The sequence below is a fragment of the Myotis myotis genome, unplaced genomic scaffold, assembly GCF_014108235.1.
Source record: "Myotis myotis isolate mMyoMyo1 unplaced genomic scaffold, mMyoMyo1.p scaffold_m19_p_1, whole genome shotgun sequence".
In the NCBI taxonomy this organism is placed as follows: Eukaryota; Metazoa; Chordata; class Mammalia; order Chiroptera; family Vespertilionidae; genus Myotis; species Myotis myotis.
Window position 1 is genome coordinate 121,027,762 of NW_023416313.1, and position 23,688 is coordinate 121,051,449.

At 42.6% G+C, this 23,688-nt stretch overlaps 1 protein-coding gene across 6 annotated transcripts in view; it reads left to right on the forward strand.

The window, feature by feature from the left end:
• The window catches only part of CUL2 (cullin 2), a 172,872-nt gene that overhangs the window by 22,420 nt on the left and 126,764 nt on the right, over nucleotides 1-23,688 (forward strand). For 4 of the 6 annotated variants that reach the window (XM_036350399.1, XM_036350390.1, XM_036350371.1 and 1 more), the window contains one exon: nucleotides 23,050-23,190. In XM_036350399.1, the coding sequence (XP_036206292.1) occupies nucleotides 23,072-23,190 (119 nt within the window). In that variant the 5' untranslated portion in view covers nucleotides 23,050-23,071. Of the gene's footprint in view, nucleotides 1-22,068; nucleotides 22,162-23,049; nucleotides 23,191-23,688 lie in introns of those variants that run through there. The other 2 variants (XM_036350417.1, XM_036350380.1) reach the window with 1 other exon arrangement.

The window sequence follows — 23,688 nt, forward strand, 5'->3', positions numbered from 1 at the left end:
AGAGTAAAAAAGGCTGCATTGGAAAATTATTTGCTATCACTCTTGGTAGAGAATTCTAGGTGATTAGTTATTTTCCCTGAGAATTTTATTTATTTATTTAAAAAAATATATATTTTTTAAAATATATTTTATTGATTTTTTACAGAGAGGAAGGGAGAGAGAGAGAGAGTCAGAAACATCGATGAGAGAGAAACATCGATTAGCTGCCTCCTGCACATCTCCTACTGGGGATGTGCCCGCAACCCAGGTACATGCCCTTGACCGGAATCGAACCTGGGACCTTTCAGTCCGCAGGCTGACGCTCCATCCACTGAGCCAAACTGGTTTTGGCTTAAAAATATATTTTATTGATTTCTTACAAAGGGGAAGGGAGAGGGATAGAGAGTTTGAAACATCGATCAGCTGCCTCCCGCACACCCTCCTCTGGGGTTGTGCCCGCAACCAAGGCAAATGCCCCCAACCAGAATCGAACCCGGGACCCTTCAGTCCCCAGGCCGACGCTCTATCCACTGAGCCAAACTGGTCAGGGCATCCCTGAGAATTTTAAAGGAATTGCTTTATATTACCTTCCAGCTTCCAGTGTTGCTATTGCGAAATCAAAATACTTGATAATTTCTAGTCTGTTGTAACCTGTTTTTCTTTTCTGGAAACTTTTGGAAATTTGTATCCCGAGTGTTTTAATATGTCAAAGAGAAGTGCCTTGTTATTTATTTTAAAAATAATAACTTTTGGGTATTGAATAGGCTTTTCCCGCCTTATTTAAAAATTTTTTATTATTAAAAGTATTACATAGCCCTAGCCGGTTTGGCTCAGTGGATAGAGCATCAGACTGTGGATCAAAGGGTCCTGGGTTCGATTCCAGTTAAGGGCATGTACCTTGGTTGCGGGATCCTCCCCAGCCTGGGCCCTGGTTGGGGCTCGTGCAGGAGGCAACCAATCGATATGCTTCTCTCACATTAATGGTTCTCTTTGTCTTTCCGTCTCTTCTACTCTCCTTAAAAATCAATGGAAAAATATCCTTGGGTGAGACCCACTCCACCCTGTGCTCATCCCATCCCCAGGCCTTGCCTGCACTATTGTCTGCCCATGGGCTATGCATATATGTGCATAAGTTAATTGGGTAACCTCTTCTCACCTCCCTGCCTTCCCTCTGAAATATGTCAATCTGTTGCATGCTTGAATGTCTGGATCATTTTTGTTTATCAGTTTATTTTGTTTGTTAGATTCCACATATAAGTAAGATCATGTGGTACTTGTCTTTCTCTGACTGGCTTATTTCACTCGGCATAATACTTTCCAGGTCCCTCCATGCTGTATCAAATGGTAAGATCCTTCTTTTTTTTCTTCTTTTTTTTTTTAACAAAAAATATGTTTTTATTTGATTTCAAAGAGGAAGGGAGAGGGAGGGAGAGATAGAAAATAGAAACATCAATTATGAGGGATAATCATTGATCTACTGCATCCCTGTAGCGAGTGAGCTTTGACCGGGCATCAAACCATGACCTCCTGGTAAAGAGTTAATGCTCAACCACTGAGCAACACTGGCTGGGTGTTCCTTCTTTTTCACAGCTGCTTAAGTATTCCATTTGTAAGTGTACTATAGTTGTTTTTTTTTTAAATCTTTATTTTTCAGATTATTACAGTTGTTCCTCTTTTTTCCCCCCACTGCTCCCCTCCACCCGGTTCCCACCCCACCACATGTACTTACCCCCGATCCCCATTGTCCTCATCCATAGGTGTAAGATTTTTGTCTAATCTCTTCCCATACTCCCCATGCTCCCTTCCCCCTGAGAATTGTCAGTCCACTCCCTTTCTATGCCCCTGATTCTATTATATTCACCAGTTTATTCTGTTTTTCAGATTTTTTATTCACTTGATTTTTAGATTCACTTGTTGATAGATATGTATTTGTTGCCACTTTGTTGTTCATAATTTTTATCTTTACCTTTTTTCTTCCTCTTCTTAGAGAATATCCATCAGCATTTCATATAATACTGGTTTGGTGGTGATGAACTCCTTTAGTTTTTACTTGTCTGTGAAGCTCTTTATCTGACCTTCAATTCTGAATGATAGCTTTGCTTCGTAGAGTAATCTTGGTTGTAGGTTCTTGCTATTCATCACTTGGAATATTTCTTGCCACTCCCTTCTGGCCTGCATAGTTTCTGTTGAGAAATCAGCTGACAGCCGTATGGGTACTCCCTTGTAGGTAACTGTTTTTCTCTTGCTGCTTTTAAGATTCTCTCTTTGTCTTTTGATGTGTCTTGATGTGGTCCTCTTTGGATTCCTCTTGTTTGGGGTTCTCTGCGCTTCCTGGACTTGTAAGTCTATTTCTTTCACCAGGTAGGGGAAGTTTTTGTCATAATTTCTTCAAATAGGTTTTCAATATCTTGCTCTCTCTCTTCTCCTGGCACCCCCATAATTCAGATGTTGGTACACTTGAAGTTGTCCCAGAGGCTTCTTACACTGTCTTGATATTTTTGGATTCTTTTTGCTCTTCTGGGTGAGTGTTTTTTGCTTCTTCGTATTTCAAATCTTTGACTTGATTCTTGGGATCCTCTCATCTGCTGTTGGATTTCTGTATATTATTCTTTATTTCTGTCAGTGTATGCTTAATTTCTGATTGGTCCTTTTTCATGTTTTTGAGGGTCTCACTACATTTCTCGGAGATTTCTAGAAGATTCTTGAGTAACCTTATAACCGTGGTTTTGAACTCTATATCCAGTAGTTTGCTTTCCTCCATTTCTTTCATTTGTGACTTGTTTCTTTGTCTCCGCATTTTGGCTGCTTCCCTGTTTTTGTTTCTATGTACTGGGTAGCTGTTAAGTCTCTTTGAATTGATAGAGTGGCCTTGTGTGGTTGATGTCCTGTAGGGCCCAGTGGCTCAGCCTCCCCAGTCACCTAAGGTGGACGCTCTTGGTGCACCCATTTGTGGGCTGTTTGCACAATCTTGTAGTTAAGCCTTGATTGCTGTTGGTATCACTGGGAGGAATTGACCTCCAGTCCAGTTGGCTGTGATGAGCAGCTGTGTCTACACTGGAAGATCTGTTGTGCAGGAGACAGCCTTATGGGGCAGGACTTGCTTCGATGGGGCTTTGGTGCTCACTGAGTCTGCCCCTTGAGTGTGTCTCTTATGGATATGCAGAGTTGTAATCTGTTATGATCTCACCTTGACCACTGGGTACACTGGCTGTTGGATCTCCAAGGAAGTGCAAGGTTAGCTACTGCCTGGGGCTGCCCAGCAAGAGCTATAGAGACATCTGCAGATTCCTTCTCTTTGTATGGGGTTTGGAAGTGCCCAGACGAGGCCTAGCTGTGAAGCAAGGCCTCTGCTGCTGCCAGGTAGTGGGCCTTCTTTTGGAATCTCTGGGGCTCTCTGACCCAGCTGCAGTTTGTTTTAGGGGAAAGGACAGGCCATTCATATGCAAAAGCCAATGTGCACAGCTTGGGTGGGGTTGTAAATTGGGTGGGCGGTGTCTCTCGGAATCACCAGGGTGGAGCAAACAGCAGTGGCTGCCCTGGTTCTCTGTGTCCCGCGCACCTGTGCAGGAACAGTGGTCGCTGTGAGCACCTCCAAGAGTAAGCCACCCTCGCATTCCTGTCCCAATGCCAGACAATCCAGTTTTTCCCCCGTATGTGTCTGGGTCCCCCAGAGTCTCGCCCGGAACTGGAGTTCAGAGCAAGCAGGAGCTTGTATCTCCTTCCAGGTTTAAAGAACAGCACATCCAGGTGCCAGCACTTTCCACACCTCCGCACCTCTTACTGGTCTCAGTGAGCTTTCTTCACCTCTCTAGTTGTGGAATTTCCACTCAGCCAGCTTTCCCGTGGTTCTGGGTGGTAGTTGTTCTGCCGTTTAGTTGTAATTTTGATGTGGTTGTGAGAGGCAGCAAGTATAGGTGATTACTTATGCTGCCATCTTGATTCCTCTCTGTACTATAGTTTTTTAACCCATTCATCTACTGATGGGCACTTGGGCTGTTTCCAGATCTTACCTATTCAAAATCAGCAGTCACCAACTGGTGGTCCGTGAGGCTCAAAAGGTTGGCGACCGCTGTTCTAAAGAACTTTTCTTTTTTAAAAAAATATTTCTGTTGATTTCAGAGAGCAAGGGAGAGAGATAGAGAGAAAGAAACACCAGTGATGAGAGAGAATCACCAATCAGCCATATTCTGCACACTCCCTACTGAGAATCGAGCCCGCAACCCAGGCATGTGCCCTTGGCCGGAATCGAACCTGGGACCCTTCAGTCCACTGGCCAATGCTTTATCCACTGAGCCAAACCAGTCATGCTCATTTTTATTTAATTGGGTCCTCTCTCTGTTTTCTTGATGAGTCTGGCTAAAGATTCATTAGTTTTGTTTATCTTTTCAAAGAACCAGCTCTTGGTTTCATTGATCGTATACATATTTTTTAGTTTCTGTGTCATTTATTTCCACTCTGATCTTTATTATTTCTCTTCTTTTTCTTACTCTGGGCTTTTCTTGTCCTGTTTCTAATTGTTTTAGTTATAGGATTAGATTGTTAAATTGAGCTTTTTCTTGAGGAAGGCTTGTTGTGGTATGAACCTCTGTCTCGGGACTGCTTTCACTGTGTTCCAAAGATTTTGGGTTGTTGTGTATTCATTTCCATTTGTTTCCAGGAAGTTTTTTATTTCTTCTTTAATCTCATTGTAACCTATTCATTGTTTAATAACATGCTATTTGACTTCCACGTGTTCGAATATTTTGAAGTATTTTTATTGTAGTTATTTCTAATTTCACATCATTGTGATCTGAGAAGATGCTTGATGTGATTTCGGTCTTCTTGAATTTGTAGAGACTTAGACTTATGTGTGGTCTGTCTTTGATACTGTCCCATGTGTTCTTGAGAAAAATTGATATTCTCCAGCTTTGTTGTGAAATGTGTCTGTAAATGTCAATTAAATCCATTTTATCTAGTGTGTCATTTAGGGTCTTGTTGCCTTGTTGATTTTTTTTTGTCTAGAAATTCTATCCATTGATGTCAGTGGGGTGTTAAAATCCCCTACTATGACTGTATTGCAGTTGATCTCTCCCTTAAAATCCTCCTGAAGCCTCTTTATATATTTGGTTGCTCCTGTATTGGGTACATATATGTTTACCAGGTTTATATCTTCTTGTTGTATCGGTCCCTTTAGTATTATGAAGTAACCTTCATTGTCTCTTGTTATGGCTGTCTGTTTTTCAGGTATGAGTATTCCTACCCCAGGTTTTTTTTTTTTTATTCCATTTCCATTTGCATGAAATATTTTTTTCTATCCCTTTACTTTCAGTCTGTGAATGTTCTGTTTTGAGCTGGATCTCTTGTAGACAGCATATATACTAGTATGTGGGTTATGTTTTCTTATCCATTTAGCTATCCTATATGTTTTGGTGGTAGCTTTTAAGCCATTTACAATTAAGACTATCTACATATATAAAAGCCTAAGCAACCAGCCGACTGGCTGGCTGACCAGCTGGTAGCTATGATGCGCACAGACCACCAGGGGGCAGATGCTCAACATAGGAGCGGAAACCAGACATGGAAACATGGAACAGGCTGATGAATCTCAGAGTGAAAGGGGGAGAGGGGAGGGCAGGAAGAGAATAACCAAAGATCTTATATGCATACTAGAGGCCGATGCACGGATTTGTGTACTGGTGGGGTCCCTTGGCCAGGTGTGTGGGGATCAGACCGAAACCAGCAGTCTGACAATTGTGAGAGGGTGCAGGCCAGGCCTCTAGTCTTACCTAATAATAGACAAACATGCAAATTGACCATACCTTCGCTACGTCCACCAGCCAATTGGATGAGTATGCAAATTAACCAAACAAAGATGGCAGTTAATTTGCATACATAGGCACCCAGCAGCAATTGGAGCCTGCAATCAGAGCTGAGGGATCCCCTGCCCAGGCCTAATGCCTTGAGGAGTTAGGCCTGGGGAGGGACAGAGTGGGCGATTGTGGGAACTGGGGGTCCCCTGCCCAGGTCTAATGACTCAGCCAGAGGCGATAGGCCTGGGCAGGGGCCGAGCTGGCAATTGGTGTGAACTACTGAGGAAACACCTTTTCTGACTGCTGATTGGCTAAGCTCCCTGTATGCCACTGGTAATATTCTTAGTAACTTGGGTAATAAGAATCCAATAAGCTGATCTTGGGTTTTTCCACCTCACTCCTAGAGAAAAAAAAGAAGGTCCACTGCTGGAGAGCTAAGAAATGTCATATCCTGCCCTAGCTGGTTTTGCACAGTGGATAATGCCTCGGCTTGTGGACCACAGGGTCTGGGTTCAGTTCTGACCAAGGGCATGTACCTAAGTTGCAGGCTTCTCCCTGGCCCGGGCCCAGGTCAGGGCTCATGCAGGAGGCAACCAATCAAAGTGTTCCTCTCACTTTGATGTTTCTCTCTGTCTTTCCCTTTCTCTTCCACATTCTCTAAAAATCAATGGAAACATATCCTCAGGTGAGGATAAAAAAATATAATAAAGAAATGTCATATCCTATGAAGGACACATCTTTGAAAATGCCTAAAGAAAGTTGTCATTTTTTCATGATGAAGGGACTGGAGTCCGTGTTGATGAAAACACCTGCGTGGCTGCGGTTACTGGCAGTGGCTGCAACAGCGGGTGATGGGGCTGGTGCCTTCCCCTGATCAGCCTGGTCACCTCCCACAAAGGAAGGCCAGACTGCGGCTTAGGCCCGCTCCCAAGGGGAGCAGGGAGCGGGCTTAAGCCGTCAGTAGGACATCGCTGAGGGCTTCCAGTATGTGATAGGGGGCAGGCTGGGCTGTGGGACGCCCCCTCCAGTGCCTCTAGTCTATATATATATAAAAGGCTAAGCGCCTGGTTGACCAGCTGACTGTGCACCGGACCTCTAGTCTATATATATAAAAGGTTAAGCCTGGCTGACTAGCCGACCGGCTTGTAGGTATGATATGCACTGATCACCAGGGGCAGATGCTCAGCGCAGGAGCTGCCAAGCGACAGCAACTTTGCAGATTGCCTCTTGCACTTTGGGACCCCTCAGGGGATGTCGGACTGCGGTTTTGGCCTGATCCCCGCAGGCCAGGCTAAGGGACCCCACCTCCTGGAGGGAACCCGCTCACTCCGCAGATGCCTTTCAAGCTCCGGTGCCACCCTAGGTGGGGCCGGCCAGGGAGGAACCACAGGAGGTTGGCTCAAGGGTGTATCCAGCCTGTCTTGCCCAGTCCTGCCCTGCCGGCCACCTTCTAATTTCCTTTCAATGTGCACGAATACATGCACCAGGCCTCTAGTTTTTAATAGATACTTATATGTTGCCATTTTTATTCTTTGTGCCTGTATTCCCCGCCTTCTCTCTCCGTTTCTTCTTCTTACAACAGTCCCTTTAGCATTTCTTACAGTGCTGGTTTGGTGGTGATAATCTCTTTTAGCCCTTTTTTTTTTCTCCATAGCTTCTTATTTCACTGCTGGATAGAGTGGTCTTGGATTCAATCCCTTCGTTTTCATTACCTTGTATACTTCATGCCAGTCCTTTCTGGCCTGAAGTGTTTCTATTGATAAATAAGCTGACAGTCAAATGTGAGTTCCCTTGTAGGTAAGTTTCTGTTTCTCTCTTCTAGCCTTTAAGATTCTTTCTTTGTCTCTTCTGTTTATCATTTAAATTATAATGTGTTTTGGTGTGGGTCTTTTTGAATTCATTTTGATTGGGACTCTGTGTTTCCTGAATTTGAGTGACTTTTTCCTTCACATGTTTAGGAAAGTTTTTTGTTGTTATTTTTTCAAACAGGTTCTCTATTCTTTGCTCAGATTTTTCTTCTTCTGGAACCCCTATTATTCAGATGTTGTTGCCTTCCATGGTTTCTCAAAGATCTCTTAAACTCCCCTCCTGCTTTTTAATTGTTTTTCCAGGTGCTGTTCTGAATGGGTTTATTTTTCTACCTGTTTTCTATTTGCTGATTCAGTTTTCTGCTTCTTCTAGCCTACTATTGATTCCTTCCAGGGTATTTTTATTTTAGCTATATCATTCTTCATTTCTGCTTGATTCTTATTCATGGTTTCTACCTCCCCCCCCCTTTTTTTATGCTGATATAGTTCTCATTAAGTTGCCTAATATTCTCATTAAATTGCTTTTATTTTTCATTAAGTTGTTTGAGTACCCTTATAACCATTACTTTGAATTCTTTATCTGACAAAATGCTTGCTTCCATTTCATTTAGTTCCTTTTCTGGTGATTTCTCCTTTTCTTTCATTTGGGGGTTGTTTCTGTGTCTCCTCATTTTCGCTGTCCCTTCATATTTGTTTCTATGTATTAGATCAGCTGTTAATACCCCTCAGTCTTCATACAGTGGTCTTATGTTCTGTTGTACCAAGTGGTGCAGTCTCTTAGATCTAATGAACTTGGTGCTCTAGGAATGACCCTTGTTTGAGTTATTTGGGTTCTCAGGTTGTAACTGGGTCATGATGTTGTTGTCCCATTTTTTGATGAAATCTGTTCTCAGCTTGGCTGACTGTGAGGCTCACCTCTTACCACTTAGTGCAAGCTCTTGTGGAGATGCTTGCAGAACAAAACTAAATACAACAAAACAAAACACGAAACAAAATAGAAATGTTCACATAACCCCTACAACAGCATCAAAAGCAACTACAAAATAATAATTAGGAAAGAGAAGAGAGAGCAAGAATTATAGAAAAAAAAGAAAATGAGAAAAAAGAAACGGAAGAAAAAGGATTATGAAAGGGCAGAGGTGTAATAAAGTAAATAAGACTAGCCCTAGCCAGTTTGGCTCAGTGGATAGAGCGTCGGCCTGTGGACTGAAGGGTCCCAGGTTCGATTCTGGTCAAGGGCATGTACATTGGTTGCGGGCACATCCCCAGTGGGAGGTGTGCAGGAGGCAGCTGATCGTTGTTTCTAACTCTCTATCCCTCTCCCTTCCTCTCTGTAAAAAATCATTAAAAAAAATATAAAAAAATAAATAAGACTAAAGAATAGAGGAAGGAAGACTATAAAAGAAATAAGGAAGAAAAAGTTTTAAAAAGGAATACAGAGGAGAAATAAGATTGACACAAAATAAGAAAATGAAAAAAAACATGAGAAAGCAGGAGGAAAAGTAAAAAAATTGAGTAGGAAAAGGGAAGAGAAAAATTAGATATATGAAAGAAACAATAGAGACTAAAATAATAAATAATTAGACGCAGAAGATAAAAGACAAAAAAGGAAAGAAAAGGGGCAGAAAAATAGTGAACGTGACGTTTGTCTCAGTAGAGTTTAGTGCCTACTCCTCTTCTGATGACTGTGGGTGGCTGTTCTGTTTGCCAGTTCTGGGCTTCCTGCAAGGTACTTAGGTTTTAACCACTGTCAGAAACTGTCCTTCTTTGGCTTTCAGCAACCTTTGTAAAGCTCCAAGCAATCCACAGTTTTTGTCTGTGTCCACAACTTGACTGCACACGGGAGGGGCCAAGCTGCCCTTAAAGCAGGTTTGTTAGCAGCATGGGACACAGGGCTGGGTCAGCAAACTTCCCTAGGTTCTCCAGGCTCTGCCTTCTGCCTTTGTCTGCTAGCCAGCTGTCAATACTAATCACTCACAAGTCTGTTTCAGAAAGGGCTTTAGGGGGAATTGGGAGTACAGACTTCTGGGTCTCCTGTGTGAGGGAGGTACTGCTCAGATTTCAGGGAAACTGGTGTGTGTATTTCCCTGTCCTAGAGCTACTCCTTTCAGAGTGTCTCAGAGTATTATTACTCTGCCCTTGGCTAGTGGAGATCCCTGTCAGCAGTCCAATGGAATCAGCTGGAAACCTGGAGTTCTTATCAGTTCTCCTGTGAGGGGGAAGCACCAATCAGGTTCCCAAAAAGGGGTGGATGGCCCCAACCCAAGTCCAGTTACTGATGCTTCCTTAGACTCTTCAAACCTGTAGACTTGGCCTCTGTTGCCATCTCCTCTGCAGAAGTGGTGATGCAGGGTGTGGCAGTCAGGGCTTCTGAGGTTGTGGTGGGCTGTATCACCTAGGGTGGTTTTTTTCCCTCTGAGCTGTGACTTCTGGAAGGAGCTAGCATCTCTCAAGAAAAATGGCCGTTTTGGTTTTGGGTGTATGTGACTGAATGCAGGGCTCCCAGCTGCCTCTTTTCCATATCTCCCCCTAATGCTTCCCACCCCAGCACCTTGAGTCTGCACCACTATCCCTCAAGCAAAGGCTAGGATGAGTAGCTGTTAATGAAACTCCTGCTGTGCTCATCAGGGTTTAAGAAAAAGAAAACACAAACAAAAAAACCATGAAGGCTTTCTCTCAAATGAGCTCTGGTCTACTAAGCCCAGCCTGGTTTCTGGGCCTCCATCTTCTCAGAAATAACCCTCTCAATAGCGGAGCAATCCCTCCTTACTCTCGACCTGCTGCCCTGTGAAAGCTTGTCAGCCCCTCTCATGACCTCTCCCTTCCTACCAGTCTCCAGGTATTTTCTGTCCTTCCTTGATATAAATCTCCTCAACTGGACCTCAGTAAGTAATTTCAGGTGAATGCTCCCCAATTTAGTTTTATTTCCAGTCTGGCCCTGGGAGGAGGTGCAAGAAAGACCTGTCTATTCAGCTGCCATTTTCTCTCCCCACCTCAAATAGGCCTTTTTAAAGAACATGTCTTTATTTATTTATTTTTTTTCTCTTAGAGAGAGAGGAAAGGAGAGGGAGAGAGAGAAACACCAGTTGACTACCTCCTGCATGCCCCCTACTAGGGATTGAGCCTGCAAGTGGAGCCTGATTTAGAATCAAACCCGTGACCTTCTGATGTACAGGAGACGCTCAACCAACTGAGGCACCCTAACCAGGGCTGAGTAGGTCCTTTTTAATTGGCAAAGTCAAGTTCTTCAGTTCTGGGATATGTGGATGAAAAAGGAGTTCTGTGGGAAGTAATCTCACAGGGTAATCTGATCACAAATTCCTAACTGGAGGTCATGATGGGTATACATGCCCCAGGAATATTATTTCTTTAGTAAAAAGCTTTATCTTTACCTTAAGCAAGCCCTAACCATTGTTTCTGTGCATTTAGATTCACACATGTTTAACATACTCTTTCTTATAACGCAGGCAGGGTGAAGGTGGGGAATGTTGGTCAGCAGGCAGTGTAAGGTCATCAAAATAATTTGGTTTATCCCTGTCAAGGCATTAGGGTGAGTTAATTAAATGGTTGACCAAATATAGCAGGCTAATTTTTAAGTTGGTAATTTTGTATGGCCTTTGAATGATACAAATATCCAAATGGCCCTTGGTAGAAAAAAGGTTCCTCACCCCTGTTCTAAAGCATGTCCACCCTCAAAAGAACACTTAATTTTTTTTTTTATATTTTATTGATTTTTTACAGAGAGGAAGGGAGAGGGATAGGGAGTTAGAAACATCGATGAGAGAGAAACATTGATCAGCTGCCTCCTGCACACTCCCCACTGGGGATGTGCCCGCAACCAAGGTACATGCCCTTGACTGGAATCGAACCCGGGACCCTTCAGTCCACAAGCCAGTGCTCTATCCACTGAGCTAAACCAGTCAGGGCAACACTTAATTTTTTTAATAATTAAAAAATGTCAATTACAGTTGACATACAATGTTATATTAGTTTCAGGTGTACAACATTGTGATTAGACATTTATAAGTCTAGCACCCATCTGACACAATACATAGTTATTACAGTATTATTTTTATTACAGTACTAGAGGCCCGGTGCACAAAAATTTGTACACTTGGCGGGAAGGGGGGGTCCCTCAGCCTGGCCTGTGCCCTCTCGCAGTCTGGGACCCCTCAGGAGATAACGACCTGCTGGCTTAGGCCTGCTCCCGGGTGGCAGAGGGCAGACCCAATCCCTAGGTGCAGGCCCTGGTCAGGCTCAGAGCAGGGCTGATTGGGGAGTTGGGGCGCCGCCCCTGTCATGCACAGAGCAGGGCGGATTGGGAGGTTGCCATGCCACCCTCAGTCATGCTCAGGGTAGGGCTGATTGGGGGGTTGGGGCACCGCCCCCTGTCACACTCAAGGCAGGGTCGATGGGCAGGTTGCGGCGCCACCCCCTGTCACACACAGAGCAGGGCCAGTCGGAGTTGGGGCGCTGCCCCCTGTCACTCACAGAGCAGGGCCCATTAGGGGGGTTAGGGCTCCGTACCCTGTCACGCACAGAGCAGGGTCGATCAGGGGGTTGGGGAGCTCCCCCCTGTCACAGAGCAGAGCCCATCAGGGGGTTGGGGAGCTCCCCCCTGTCACGCACAGAGCAGGGCTGATTAGGGGGTTGGGGAGCTCCCGCCATCAGGCACAGAGCAGGGCTGATCAGGGTATTGGGGCGCCTTCCCCTGTCACGAACAGAGCAGGGCCGATAGGGAGGTTGTGGCCCCGCCCCCTGTCACACACAGAGCCGCTGGGCGATCGGGGTTTGGGCGCTGCTCCCTGTCATGCTGATCCCGGTGCTGGGAGGCATATTACCCTTTTACTATATAGAGGCCTGGTGCACTGGTGGGGGCTGGCTGGTTTGCCCTGAAGGGTGTCCTGGATCAGGGTGGGGGTCCCCACTGGGGTGCCTGGCCAGCCTGGATGCGGGGATGATGGCTGTTTGCAGCTGGTCACACACCCTTCAGGGTGGGGGTCTTCACTGGGGTGCCTGGCCAATCTGGGTGAGGGGCTGAGGGCTGTTTTCAGGCTGGCGGGTGACTGAAGCTCCCAACCGCTCCTTTTTTTCTTTTTTCTTTTTTTTATTCTGGGCCAGCTTTATCTCTGAGGCTCCAGCTCTTAGGCCTCCGCTGCTGAAAGCAGGTTTCTGGCCTTTGTTTACCTTCTGTATTTGAAACAGTGTTGCGATCCTGCTGGCTGAAGCCCTGCAACTAAAGCAGGTTTCTGGGGTTTTGTTTAGCTTCTATATTTGTAACATAGTTGCTTAGCTTTGCAGCTCAGAGGCCAGCAGCGGCAGGCGGGGAATGTTGGAGTCCTCCGTTTCTGAAGGAAGCAAGCCTCATGTTCGCTTCCAGCTGCCTGGCTGCCGGCCGCCATCTTGGCTGGCAGTTAATTTGCTTATCACCCTGATTAGCCAATGGGAAGGGTAGCGGTTGTACGCTAATTATCATGTTTCTCTTTTATTAGATAGGATTATTAATTATATTCCCTATGCTGTACTTTCCATTTCCATGACTTTTTATACTTGGCACTTTGTACATGTTAAAGAACACACAATCTTAAAGTGTAATCTGATACCTGCCTTGCTTTCTCCCACCTTCCTGTAATCTTGCTTATGTTCCCTTCCTAATCTCAGATGCATAAAAGGAACTGCAAAATGTTATTCTCTGAAGCATTTTTCTCAGTCTGTTGAGGTCTTGCTTCCAGGCATATCCTCTGTTTGACTCAAATAAATTTCTATAGAAATTCTCATAGGCCTGGAAGTACATATTTAATATATATATTTAATAATATTGTCTCTAATTTTTTAAGATGTATACTGATTAGATCTTAGACCTCTTAGATTAATACTCTCTTTTTTATAGTTTTCTTAATTTCTTTTATGTACTTCCCTCCATATTTATGAAATTTGATGATGATTTTTTTTACCTTTTTACTTTGGAATATTGCAGACATATACAAAGAATGGGTAGTATAATAAATCCTTATGTACTTGTCACTTATCCTCAATAATTATCTATTCATAAGCAAACTATTTAATTTTAAAGCAAATCTCAGATAGCATTTCATTTTTAAAAAATGTGTTTTTATTGATTTTTTAGAAAGGAAGGGATAGAGAGACAGAAATATCCATGAGAGAGAATCATCGATTGGTTGCCCCCTGTGTGGCCTCACTGGGGTCTGAGCCTGCATCCTGGGCATATGCTCCAACCAGGAATTGAACCGGTGACACCCTGGTTCATGTGTTGACACTTATCCACTGATTCACACTGGGCTGGGCAGGACTGTCATTTTAAAAAAGACTCATTGTGCCCTGATCGGGTAGCTCAATTGGTTAGAGTGTCATCCGGATACACCAAGAGTTTGGGTTCAATTCCCTGTAGGGCACATAGAAGAATCAACCAATGAATGCATAAATAAGTGGAACAACAAATTGATTTTTCTCTCTCTCCGTTCATCTCACTCTCTAAAATTAACAAGAAAAAGGACTCATTTTGGAATTATTATTATACAAATTCTTTTTTTAATTTTTTTAATTTTTTATTAATTAAACCTTTATTGTTCAGATTATTACATTTGTTCCTCTTTTTTCCCCCCATAACTCCTCTCCACCCAGTTCCCACCCCACCCTCCTCCCTCACTCCCCACCCACTGTCCTCATCCTTAGGTGCACGATTTTTGTCCAGTCTATTCCCGCATCCCCCTCACCCCTTTCCCCCCGCAAAATAGCCAGTCCACTCCCTTTCTATGCCCCTGATTCTATTATAATCACCAGTTCATTCTGTTCATCAGATTATTCACTTGATTTTCAGATTCACTTGTTGATAGACATGTATTTGTTGTTCATAATTTGTATCTTTACCTTTTTCTTCTTCTTCCTCTTCTTAAAGATTACCTTTCAGCATTCCATATAATACTGGTTTGGTGGTGATGAACTCCTTTAGCTTTTCCTTATCTGTGAAGCTCTTTATCTGGCCTTCAATTCTGAATGATAGCTTTGCTGGATAAAGTAATCTTGGTTGTAGGTTCTTGGTATTCATCACTTTGAATATTTCTTGCCACTCCCTTCTGGCCTGCATAGTTTCTGTTGAGAAATCAGCTGACAGTTGTATGGGTACTCCCTTCTAGGTAACTGACTGTTTTTCTCTTGCTCCTTTTAAGATACTCTCTTTGTCTTTTGCTCTTGGCATTTTAATTATGATGTGTCTTGGTGTGGTCCTCTTTGGATTCCTTTTGTTTGGGGTTCTCTGTGCTTCCTGGACCTGCAAGTCTGTTTCTTTCACCAGGTGGGGGAAGTTTTCCGTCATTATTTCTTCAAATAGGTTTTCAATACCTTGCTCTCTCTCTTCTTCTGGCACCCCTATAATTCGGATGTTGGTATGCTTGAAGCTGTCCCAGAGGCTCCTTACACTATCTTTGTATTTTCGGATTCTTTTTTCATTTTGCTTTTGGGTGGGTGTTTTTTGCTTCTGGTTGGGTGTTTTTTGCTTCTTCGCATTTGAAATCTTTGACTTGGTTCTTGCACTCCTGGTCGTTTGTTGGGTGTCTGTATAATATTCTTTATTTCAGTCAGTGTATGCTTAATTTCTAGTTGGTTCTTTATCACAACATCGAGGGTCTCATTAGATTTCTTGTAGATCTCATTAAGTTTATCGGGAGTTTCTAGAAAATTATTGAAAGACCTTAAAAGTGCGGTTTTTAGCTCTATATCCTCCATTTCTGTCATGTTTCTTTGTCTCCGCATTTTTTATGCTTTCTTAGTGCACCCTCTTGTGGTCTTTGTGCGCAGTCTTGTTGTAGTTAAGCCTTGATTGTTGTCGGTAATACTGGGGGTGATTTGACCTCCAGGCCAACTGGCTATGAGAATCAGCTGTGTCTGCAGTAGGAGAACTTCGTTGCTGGATCTCTAGGGCGGTACTAATCTAGCCTTTGCCTGAGGCTATCCTGCAAATGCCTCTGTGCAGGACTTGGGCCGGGCGGGTCCCAGGGGATCAATAGGGCAAGCGGAGCGAGCAGTTATGGCTGCTGTCAGTCACATCCCCAGGGGCTCTGCCTCTCAGAGTCCCAGCAACCGCTGCAAACCTCGGAGAGAAAGCTGCCTTTGAGTTCCGACTGAAGCCAGACAGTCCCGCTTCTCCCGTTTGAGTCTGGGTCCCTAGAGACTCGCCCAGATCTGGAGCTCAGAATCTGAGACTCCCTCCCGATTGAAACAGACAACCACGCCCTCAGCCGCCAGCCCGCTCCGCATGCACTCCGTACCTTAGTATTTGACTTCAGCACTGCGCCTCCGCTGAGTCTCGGTGTGCTATTCTCTTTCCTCCTAGTTGTAGAACTTCCACTCATCCAGCCTTCCTGTGGTTCTGGATGATGTCCGTTCCATCTTTTAGTTGTATTTTTGAAGTGGTTGTTTGAGGCAGCAAACTTTGGCTTTAACCTGTGCCGCCATCTTGGTTTCCTCTCCTCTACAAATTCTTTAAAGTCAAATATCCCACCAGTATTTTTTTATTTGTTTTAATCCTTCCAGCATTTTAAAAGTGTTAAATCTGCCCAGCCAACATGGCTAAGTGGTTGAGTTTTGGTCTATGAACCAGGAGGTCACACACAGTTCAACTCCCAATCAGGCACATACCTGGGTTGTGGGCTCTATCCCAGGTGCGGCTGTGTAGGAGGCAGCCGATCGATGATTGTCTCTTATCATTGATGTTTCTATCTCTCTCTTGCTCTCCCTTCCTCTCTGAAATCAATAAAAATATATTTTAAAAATAAAAGTGTTAAATCTAGATCCAAATAAGATCAATCACAGTGTGGTTCATTCATGTCCCTTTTAGTCTATTTTAGGACAGTTCCCCTTTCATATGTCTCTCCTCTCTACTTTTCTCCTCTCTCTGTCTCTTATGTGTGTGCATAGTTTATTGAAGGAATTTGATAATCCAGGAGTTTCCTACAGACTGGATTTTGCTGACTTGCAGGTTGAGCATTAGTAATACTTATATACATATACACACACACACACACACACACACACACGGACATATGTTGTGTATATATACATATATATGTAATGAAAGGTATACAGAAGGCATTTAATAAATGGTAGTTAACAATGCATTTTCCTCTCAGCAGCAAATATGTATAGCAAATGTAACTTTAATTGTCAAAATCTTTACAAGAAAACCTTGTAAAAAAGCTTACTAATCCATTTTTAAAAACCACTTAACTCAAAATTACTGATATTAAATGAGAAATTTTAATTGTGGGGATGTCATCGTTTGTCATGTTAAACATAGTAGAATGGATCCAGATACAGGCAAATGAAATACTACTAAGATTAAAGAAATCCTATGTATTAATATGGAATACTTCAACCAGGGTACTGTTAAGTGACTATACTATTGAGTAGTATAATACCATTTATGTAAAACAGATGAAAAATATCATGTGTATGTGATTTGTATAAAAGGGGGGAATAACAAATCATATATGTGTAAATTATACCCAGAGACATCTATATTACCTCTGGGGGGAGCTGGTGACTAGATCATAGGAGTCAAAGGGACACTGAAATTTCAGAATTTGCAATTATGTAAATGTACCTATTCTTCTCTCCCTCATTAAATTGCACTAAAGTTTTTGATAGAATTTTGATTTCACTTTTTATGTGTACCCATCTTTATTGAGATCTACTTCACATACCATCAGGTGTACCCATTTGAAGTGTACAAGTTCAGTAGTTTTTAGTACATTTACAGAATTGTGCAACCATCATGACAATCAATTTTAGAATATTTTTATCACCTAATTTAGCAGTTACTTTCTATGTCTTCCAAGTCTCCTAGCTCTTGGCAACCACTAAAACCCTTTCTATCTCTACAGATTGATCTATTCTGCATATTTCATATAAATTTAATCAAACAGTATGTGTTCTTTTGTGACCAACTTCATTCTCCAAGTATAATGTTTTTGAGGTTCATCCATGTCGTAGATGTGACCTTGTATTGTGGAATAGTAATCATTTGTATGGGTATACTACATTTTATTTATTTTTTTTATTTTAAATATATATATTTTATCGATTTTTTACAGAGAGGAAGAGAGTGGGATAGAGAGTTAGAAACATCAATGAGAAACATCGATCAGCTGCCTCCTGCACACCCCCTACTGGGGATGTGGCCGCAACTAAGGTACATGCCCATGACCAGAATCGAACCTGGGACCCTTCAGTCTGCAGGCCGATGCTCTATCCACTGAGCCAAACCAGTTAGGGCTATACTACATTTTATTTATCCATTTATCAATTGATAGACATTTGAGTTATTTCTACTTTCTGGCCTTTACGAGTAATGCTGCTTTGAATATTTGTGTATAAGTTTTTGTGTGGACATGTTTTCTCTTGAGTATATACCTAGGAGCTGAATTATTGGGTCACATGGTAACTCTTTATATAAATCACTTTTGTAATTATTTAATTTACTACTATTGACTGTTTAGAAATGGCGCTCTAGTGAGAAAATCTAATCTACAAATTGTTTTCCAATAAAGGAAAAAGTTTAAAATATTATAGTTAATATTGGCATGTTATCTGAAAATGTAATTAAACATGAATTTTTATTTCGCCTTTTAAAAATATTTAGAGCCTGTGATTTATTTTTAGGACCCATAACATTCATGATCCCTAGGCAGAGTACCTATGTGTCAAAGAGTTAAAAATCCCAACATTGCACTAGTGGAAGACTCAGAAGAAAGCTAGAGGAGATTGTGGTAATGCGAGATTTGAACTTTGCCAGATACTCAATGGGGCATAATTTAACTAAAAATGGATGGAAGTGGTCCTGGCAAGACATCAGGAATAGGAACATGATGTCCCTAGTTAGGTACAGGAATGAACAAACATATATATATATATATGAGGCCCGATGCATGAAGATTCGTGCAAGAATGGGCCTTCCTTCCCCTGGCTGCCAGCACTGCCTTTGCTCCGGCCCAGAGCCGCCTTCCTGCCTTCGTTCAGGCACGGAGCCACCTTTTTGTCTTCCCACACTGCCCAGAGGCCCGGAGTGGCTGGGGTGTCCTGCCCCACCCCGGCCACTCAGTGCCTGCGTATGCAAATTAACCCGCCATATTGCTGGTGGGTGTTGTGAAGGTATGGTCAATTTGCATCTTTCTCTTTTATTAGTGTAGATGAGTTGTCTGATAGCTTAAGAGGCAGAGAAGAATAGTGCAGTGTCATGGTCCTTTTTTTAGCTTTTCCCTTGCACATCCTTACATAAATTCTCCATGAATAAGTTATCACTTAAACAATTTAAATAAAATGAACTTACATTTTTTCATTATTTGTGTTTTCTTATTGGGCAAGCAGGCAATTTCAGCATACTTTTTGTCACTGGTTTATTATTATTTTTTTAATTTTTTAAAATATATTTTTATTGATTTCAGAGTGGAAGGGAGAGATAGAAACATCAATGATGAGAGAGAATCATTGATCAGCTGCCTCTTGCATGCCCCCTACTGGGGATGAGCCTGCAACTTGACTGGAATTGAACCAGGACCCTTCAATCTGCAGGCGACGCTCTATCCACTGAGCCAAACCGTCTGGGGTGGTTTGTTAGTTTTTAATGTGCTTCACTAGGCTTATGCTTCTCTCATCTTGGCTTTCATATGTTTCATTCATTTAAGAATGGATTATCACTACACTTGTATCCATTCTACCATAAATCTGTTGGTCTCTGTAGAGAAGTCTGTGATAATGATTCTGTCAAAACTTCATAAGGCTAAAAGACAATCTCTGCAACCATTAAAGTAATTTTAAGCAGTGTGTATAATATCTCATATTCATAAGGTGAGAAAAGTAATGTGAAGGGGACATTGCCAACTTTTTGGTATACAGTTATAAAATAGTCCCTACCCTTAAGAAACATTTAGATAATTACAGTAGAGGTAAGCATAGAGTTCTCATGTAATGTGTAAAATACGGTACCTTACCTAGATTGAGTGGACTCAGTTTAGGTTTCAAAGCAGATACACTGGACCAAGGCTTTAATGTCAGTAAGAGTTAGTTGAATGGGTGGAAGGTGGAGGTAGGAAATAAAATAATTTTAGGTGTAGAAAACAGGTAAAGGCAGGGTGTGTGAATCAGTTCACTGACATCTAAGCACAAATTACTGGACTATGTTGTTGAGAAGTGTCCCATAAGAAGAAGCTGGAGAAGTGCTTAAGTCTAAGTTCAAATCATGGAAGTTTGGTGTGCCATGTTGATATTAAACTGAATGCTGTACATAGTGGAAAGTATTAAAAAAAAGGTAACATGCTCAACTTTTTGGTTTAGGTAGGTTATTTTTGTCTTTAAGTGCCTGATCTGATATTTTAATCTTTTTGAAGGTAAAAAACTTTGTTTATTGACTACTATATCCTCAGAACCTAGAATAGTGCCTGGCAAATATTTAAGTATTCCCTAAAAATGTTAGTAAGGCTGTATAGTTGCATATAGCAGTTTGAGAGCTTGGGCTCCAGCACAGGTCTGAATCTTGATGCCACCATTAAGTAGCTTTGTGACCTTGAGCATGTTTCTTAACCACTCTGACTTAGTCTCCTTTTTTTAAAAAAATATACTTTATTGATTTTTTTCCGAGAGGAAGGGAGAGAGATAGTTAGAAACATCGATGAGAGAGAAACATCGATCAGCTGCCTCCTGCACACCTCCCACTGGGGATGTGCCCGCAACCCAGGTACATGCCCTTGACTGGAATCGAACCCGGGACCCTTGAGTCCGCAGGCTGATGCTCTATCCACTGAGCCAAACCGGTTTCGGCATGACTTAGTCGTCTTATCTAGGAAATGTAAAGAGTAGGATCTACCTAATCAGATTAAATGAGTTTATATAAAGCACTTAGAATAGTGCTTGGCTCATAGTAAGCACTATATAAATATTAACAGTTATTATTTCTTTTATGAATGAACTAGAGGCCTGGTGCACAAAAATTTGTGCACTTGGGAGGGTCCCTCAGCCCGGCCTGTGCCCTTTCGCAGTCGGGGACTCCTCGGGGAATGACCACCTGCTGGCTTAGGCCCGCTCCCTGGGGGTTTGGGCCCAAGCTTGCAGTCAGACATTCCTCTGGCACCCCGGCAGCTCTCAGGGGATGTCCACTTGCCAGCGGCGAGCAGGCCTAGCTGCTTTCGGACATCTTTAGCACTGCTGAGGAGGCAGGAGAGGCTCCCACCACCACCGCTGTACTGGCAGCCATCAGCCTGGCTTGTGTCTGAGCAGAGCTTCCCCTATGGGAGCAAACTGACTACCAGGGGGCAGCTCCTGCATTGAGCGTCTGCCTCCTGGTGGTCAGTGTGTGTCATAGTGACCAGTGATTCCCAGTCCCTCTGCTGTTAGGGTCAATTTGCATATAACCCTTTTATTACATAGGATAGAGGCCTGGTGCATGGGTGGGGACCGGCTGGTTTGCCCTGAAAGGTGTCCCAGATCAGGGTGGGGGGGTCTCGCTGGGGTGCCTGGCCAGCCTGGGTGAGGGGCTGATGGCTGTTTTCAGGCTGGCCAAGCCCCCCAGCAGGGACCCTCACCCCATGAGGGTGTGGCCATCCTGGGTGAGGGGCTGATGGCTGTTTGCAGGCTGGCCACAGCCCCCAGACACCCAAGCTCCCGGTGGAGGCTGGCTGGAAGGAGGTATCTGGGATTTATTTGTCTTCTATAATTGAAACTTTTTGCCTCTGTGGAGGCCACAGCTGGCCAGAGCAGGCAGGAAGCTTGGCTTCCTCCATTGCCAGGGCAACCAAGCCTCCTGCTTGCTCCAGCTCCGTGGCTGCCAGCCGCCATCTTGGTTGGGTTAATTTGCATATAGTCGCTCTGATTGACTGGTGGGCGTGGCTTGGGCATAGCGAAGATACAGTCAGTTAGCATCTTTGTCTTTTATTAGTGTAGAAGATTCATACAAACTAGAGCTGCTAAGAGCTTGATCCCAGAGCATATGTAGAGTTACATAGTGAGGAATGGAGTTAAGAAATATTCAGGAGCACAGTTGAATAGGATGTGGTAAATAAGGATGAGAAGGAATTATGGTTAATTCCCTGATGTAAAGCTAGAGCTTTAGGTTTTCTCTTCTCTCCAGGGTTCCTGTCTTCTCTACAACCCCCAGCACACACACACAGAGTTAAATGATGACTGATTTATTCTAGTTAGTACAGGAAATTTAAGGCCAGGAGGTGAAGTCTCTGGTATGTTGAGGAAAGCATTGATCAATTGTGACACACCCTTTTTGGGGTTTTTGTTTGGCTTTTCTCTGATTCCTTTTCTTTCTCTTTCTTGAAGTCTATTTCTTGGACTTCTTTTGAGTTCTTTTCTTCACAGGACAGAAACATAAGAAGGTCCTAGGACCACCTTTAGCTATTTGACTTTCTTGTCTCCTTTTTCTCTTTATGCCCCCTTGCAAACCCCATTATTTTCCTATCCTCTTTTTGCCACAGTGGGAAACCAGAGAACAGATGTTGTCTTCCTTGTTTGACCTGGCTACAGACTAACTTGGTGTTTCAAAATCCCCAGTATTAAGGGAAAACTAAGTAAGTTTTCCTTAGTACCAGAAATTATTCTCTTGTGCACTTAAATTTAACTTTAAAAGGTTTCTCTTTTAATTCTGTTCTCTGGTGTGATAGTGAGAAGGATTTGAATCTAGCTTTTGAAGCAAGTTCCTGTAACCTTGGGACCTTTTTGTTTCAGAAACCAGCTAACTCATAGAATACAGTTTGTCTGCTAGGCAAAAGGAGTCTTTTAGTTCACTATTAGGCTGGTCAAGTTCACCTGAGCCAAGGGTTCCAAGCTAGAGTTGTGCTGTTCATTGGAGTAGTGGGGCTGGAATATCCTGAGAATCTGAGAAGGAGCAACCCTGCTCTTCCTTTGAAATCTTTACCTTAATGGCTCATGTAAATTGTGCATTCTACTCTAGAATTCATCTTTGTTTGTTTTACTAGACATTTTCATTTCCTTCCTAATATTTTACCTAAACTGATGCTCCGAGAAGATAATTCCTTCCATTTTCTTATGTGTTCTCCTGGCCCCCTGCATACCACCTCATTTTTTCAGCTTAAGGATTTGGGGCCAAAACCTTTTTATTAAGCGTCTCTTGCATATTTCTCGTGGTGGCATATGGCCTTTGGCTAACTGGGTTACAGCTTCTTTGCCTTAACACATTAAATGATGCTTCTAAATCCTGATTATAAATAATTTGTACTAAAAGCTTTTCCATTGTAAAGAATGCAAATATTCTGTGGAATTCCTTGTCTGGATAGTCATAAGAAGGTAGTAGCCAATGTTTATTGAGATCTTCGTATGTGCCAGTTTCTGTTCTCACCCCTTTAATCTATCGTGCTATTTAATTATGCAATGCTTTAAAAGTAAATAACTGATCTTGTAGAACTCATGCTAGCATTACTATTGTTTATAATTAACAGATTTCAACACTAAACTTGCACAATGTCTTTGAAACCAAGAGTTGTAGATTTTGATGAAACATGGAACAAACTTTTAACGACAATCAAAGCTGTTGTCATGTTGGAATACGTCGAAAGAGCAACATGGAATGATCGCTTCTCGTATCCTTTCAGCGGCATTGATACATGGTCTTCTATTGATAAGGATATTGTATTGATATATGTCAATGAACATGATAAATGTTCTAAAATTGATGCACTTATTCAAAAGTGAGAACAGGTTGAAACCTATATAAATGGAAGAACATTCCAGTGTTTTTGTATTATTGTATACATTTCCAAGTTCATCACCTATATGTGGCAGTCATTAATCTTTGATAACCTTTCATTCAGGTATTACTTTAGGGAATCCATTTGTGAATAAAATAAACTACTTCCTGTTCATTCTACTAAGGGAAAGAAACAATAAACATTAAAAAACTAATGTCAGTGCTTCTAATAACAGGGAGTGATAAATACTGTGGAGAAAGTAAAGCAGGATAAGGGCCATCAATTCCAATGGAGACTGCAGCCAAGAAATGAAGAGAAGGCTGAGACTCAGAAGGGCAGCAATGAAAGAATTAGGAAAGATCACCAAGAGCAAAAATGTGTCATTAGAGA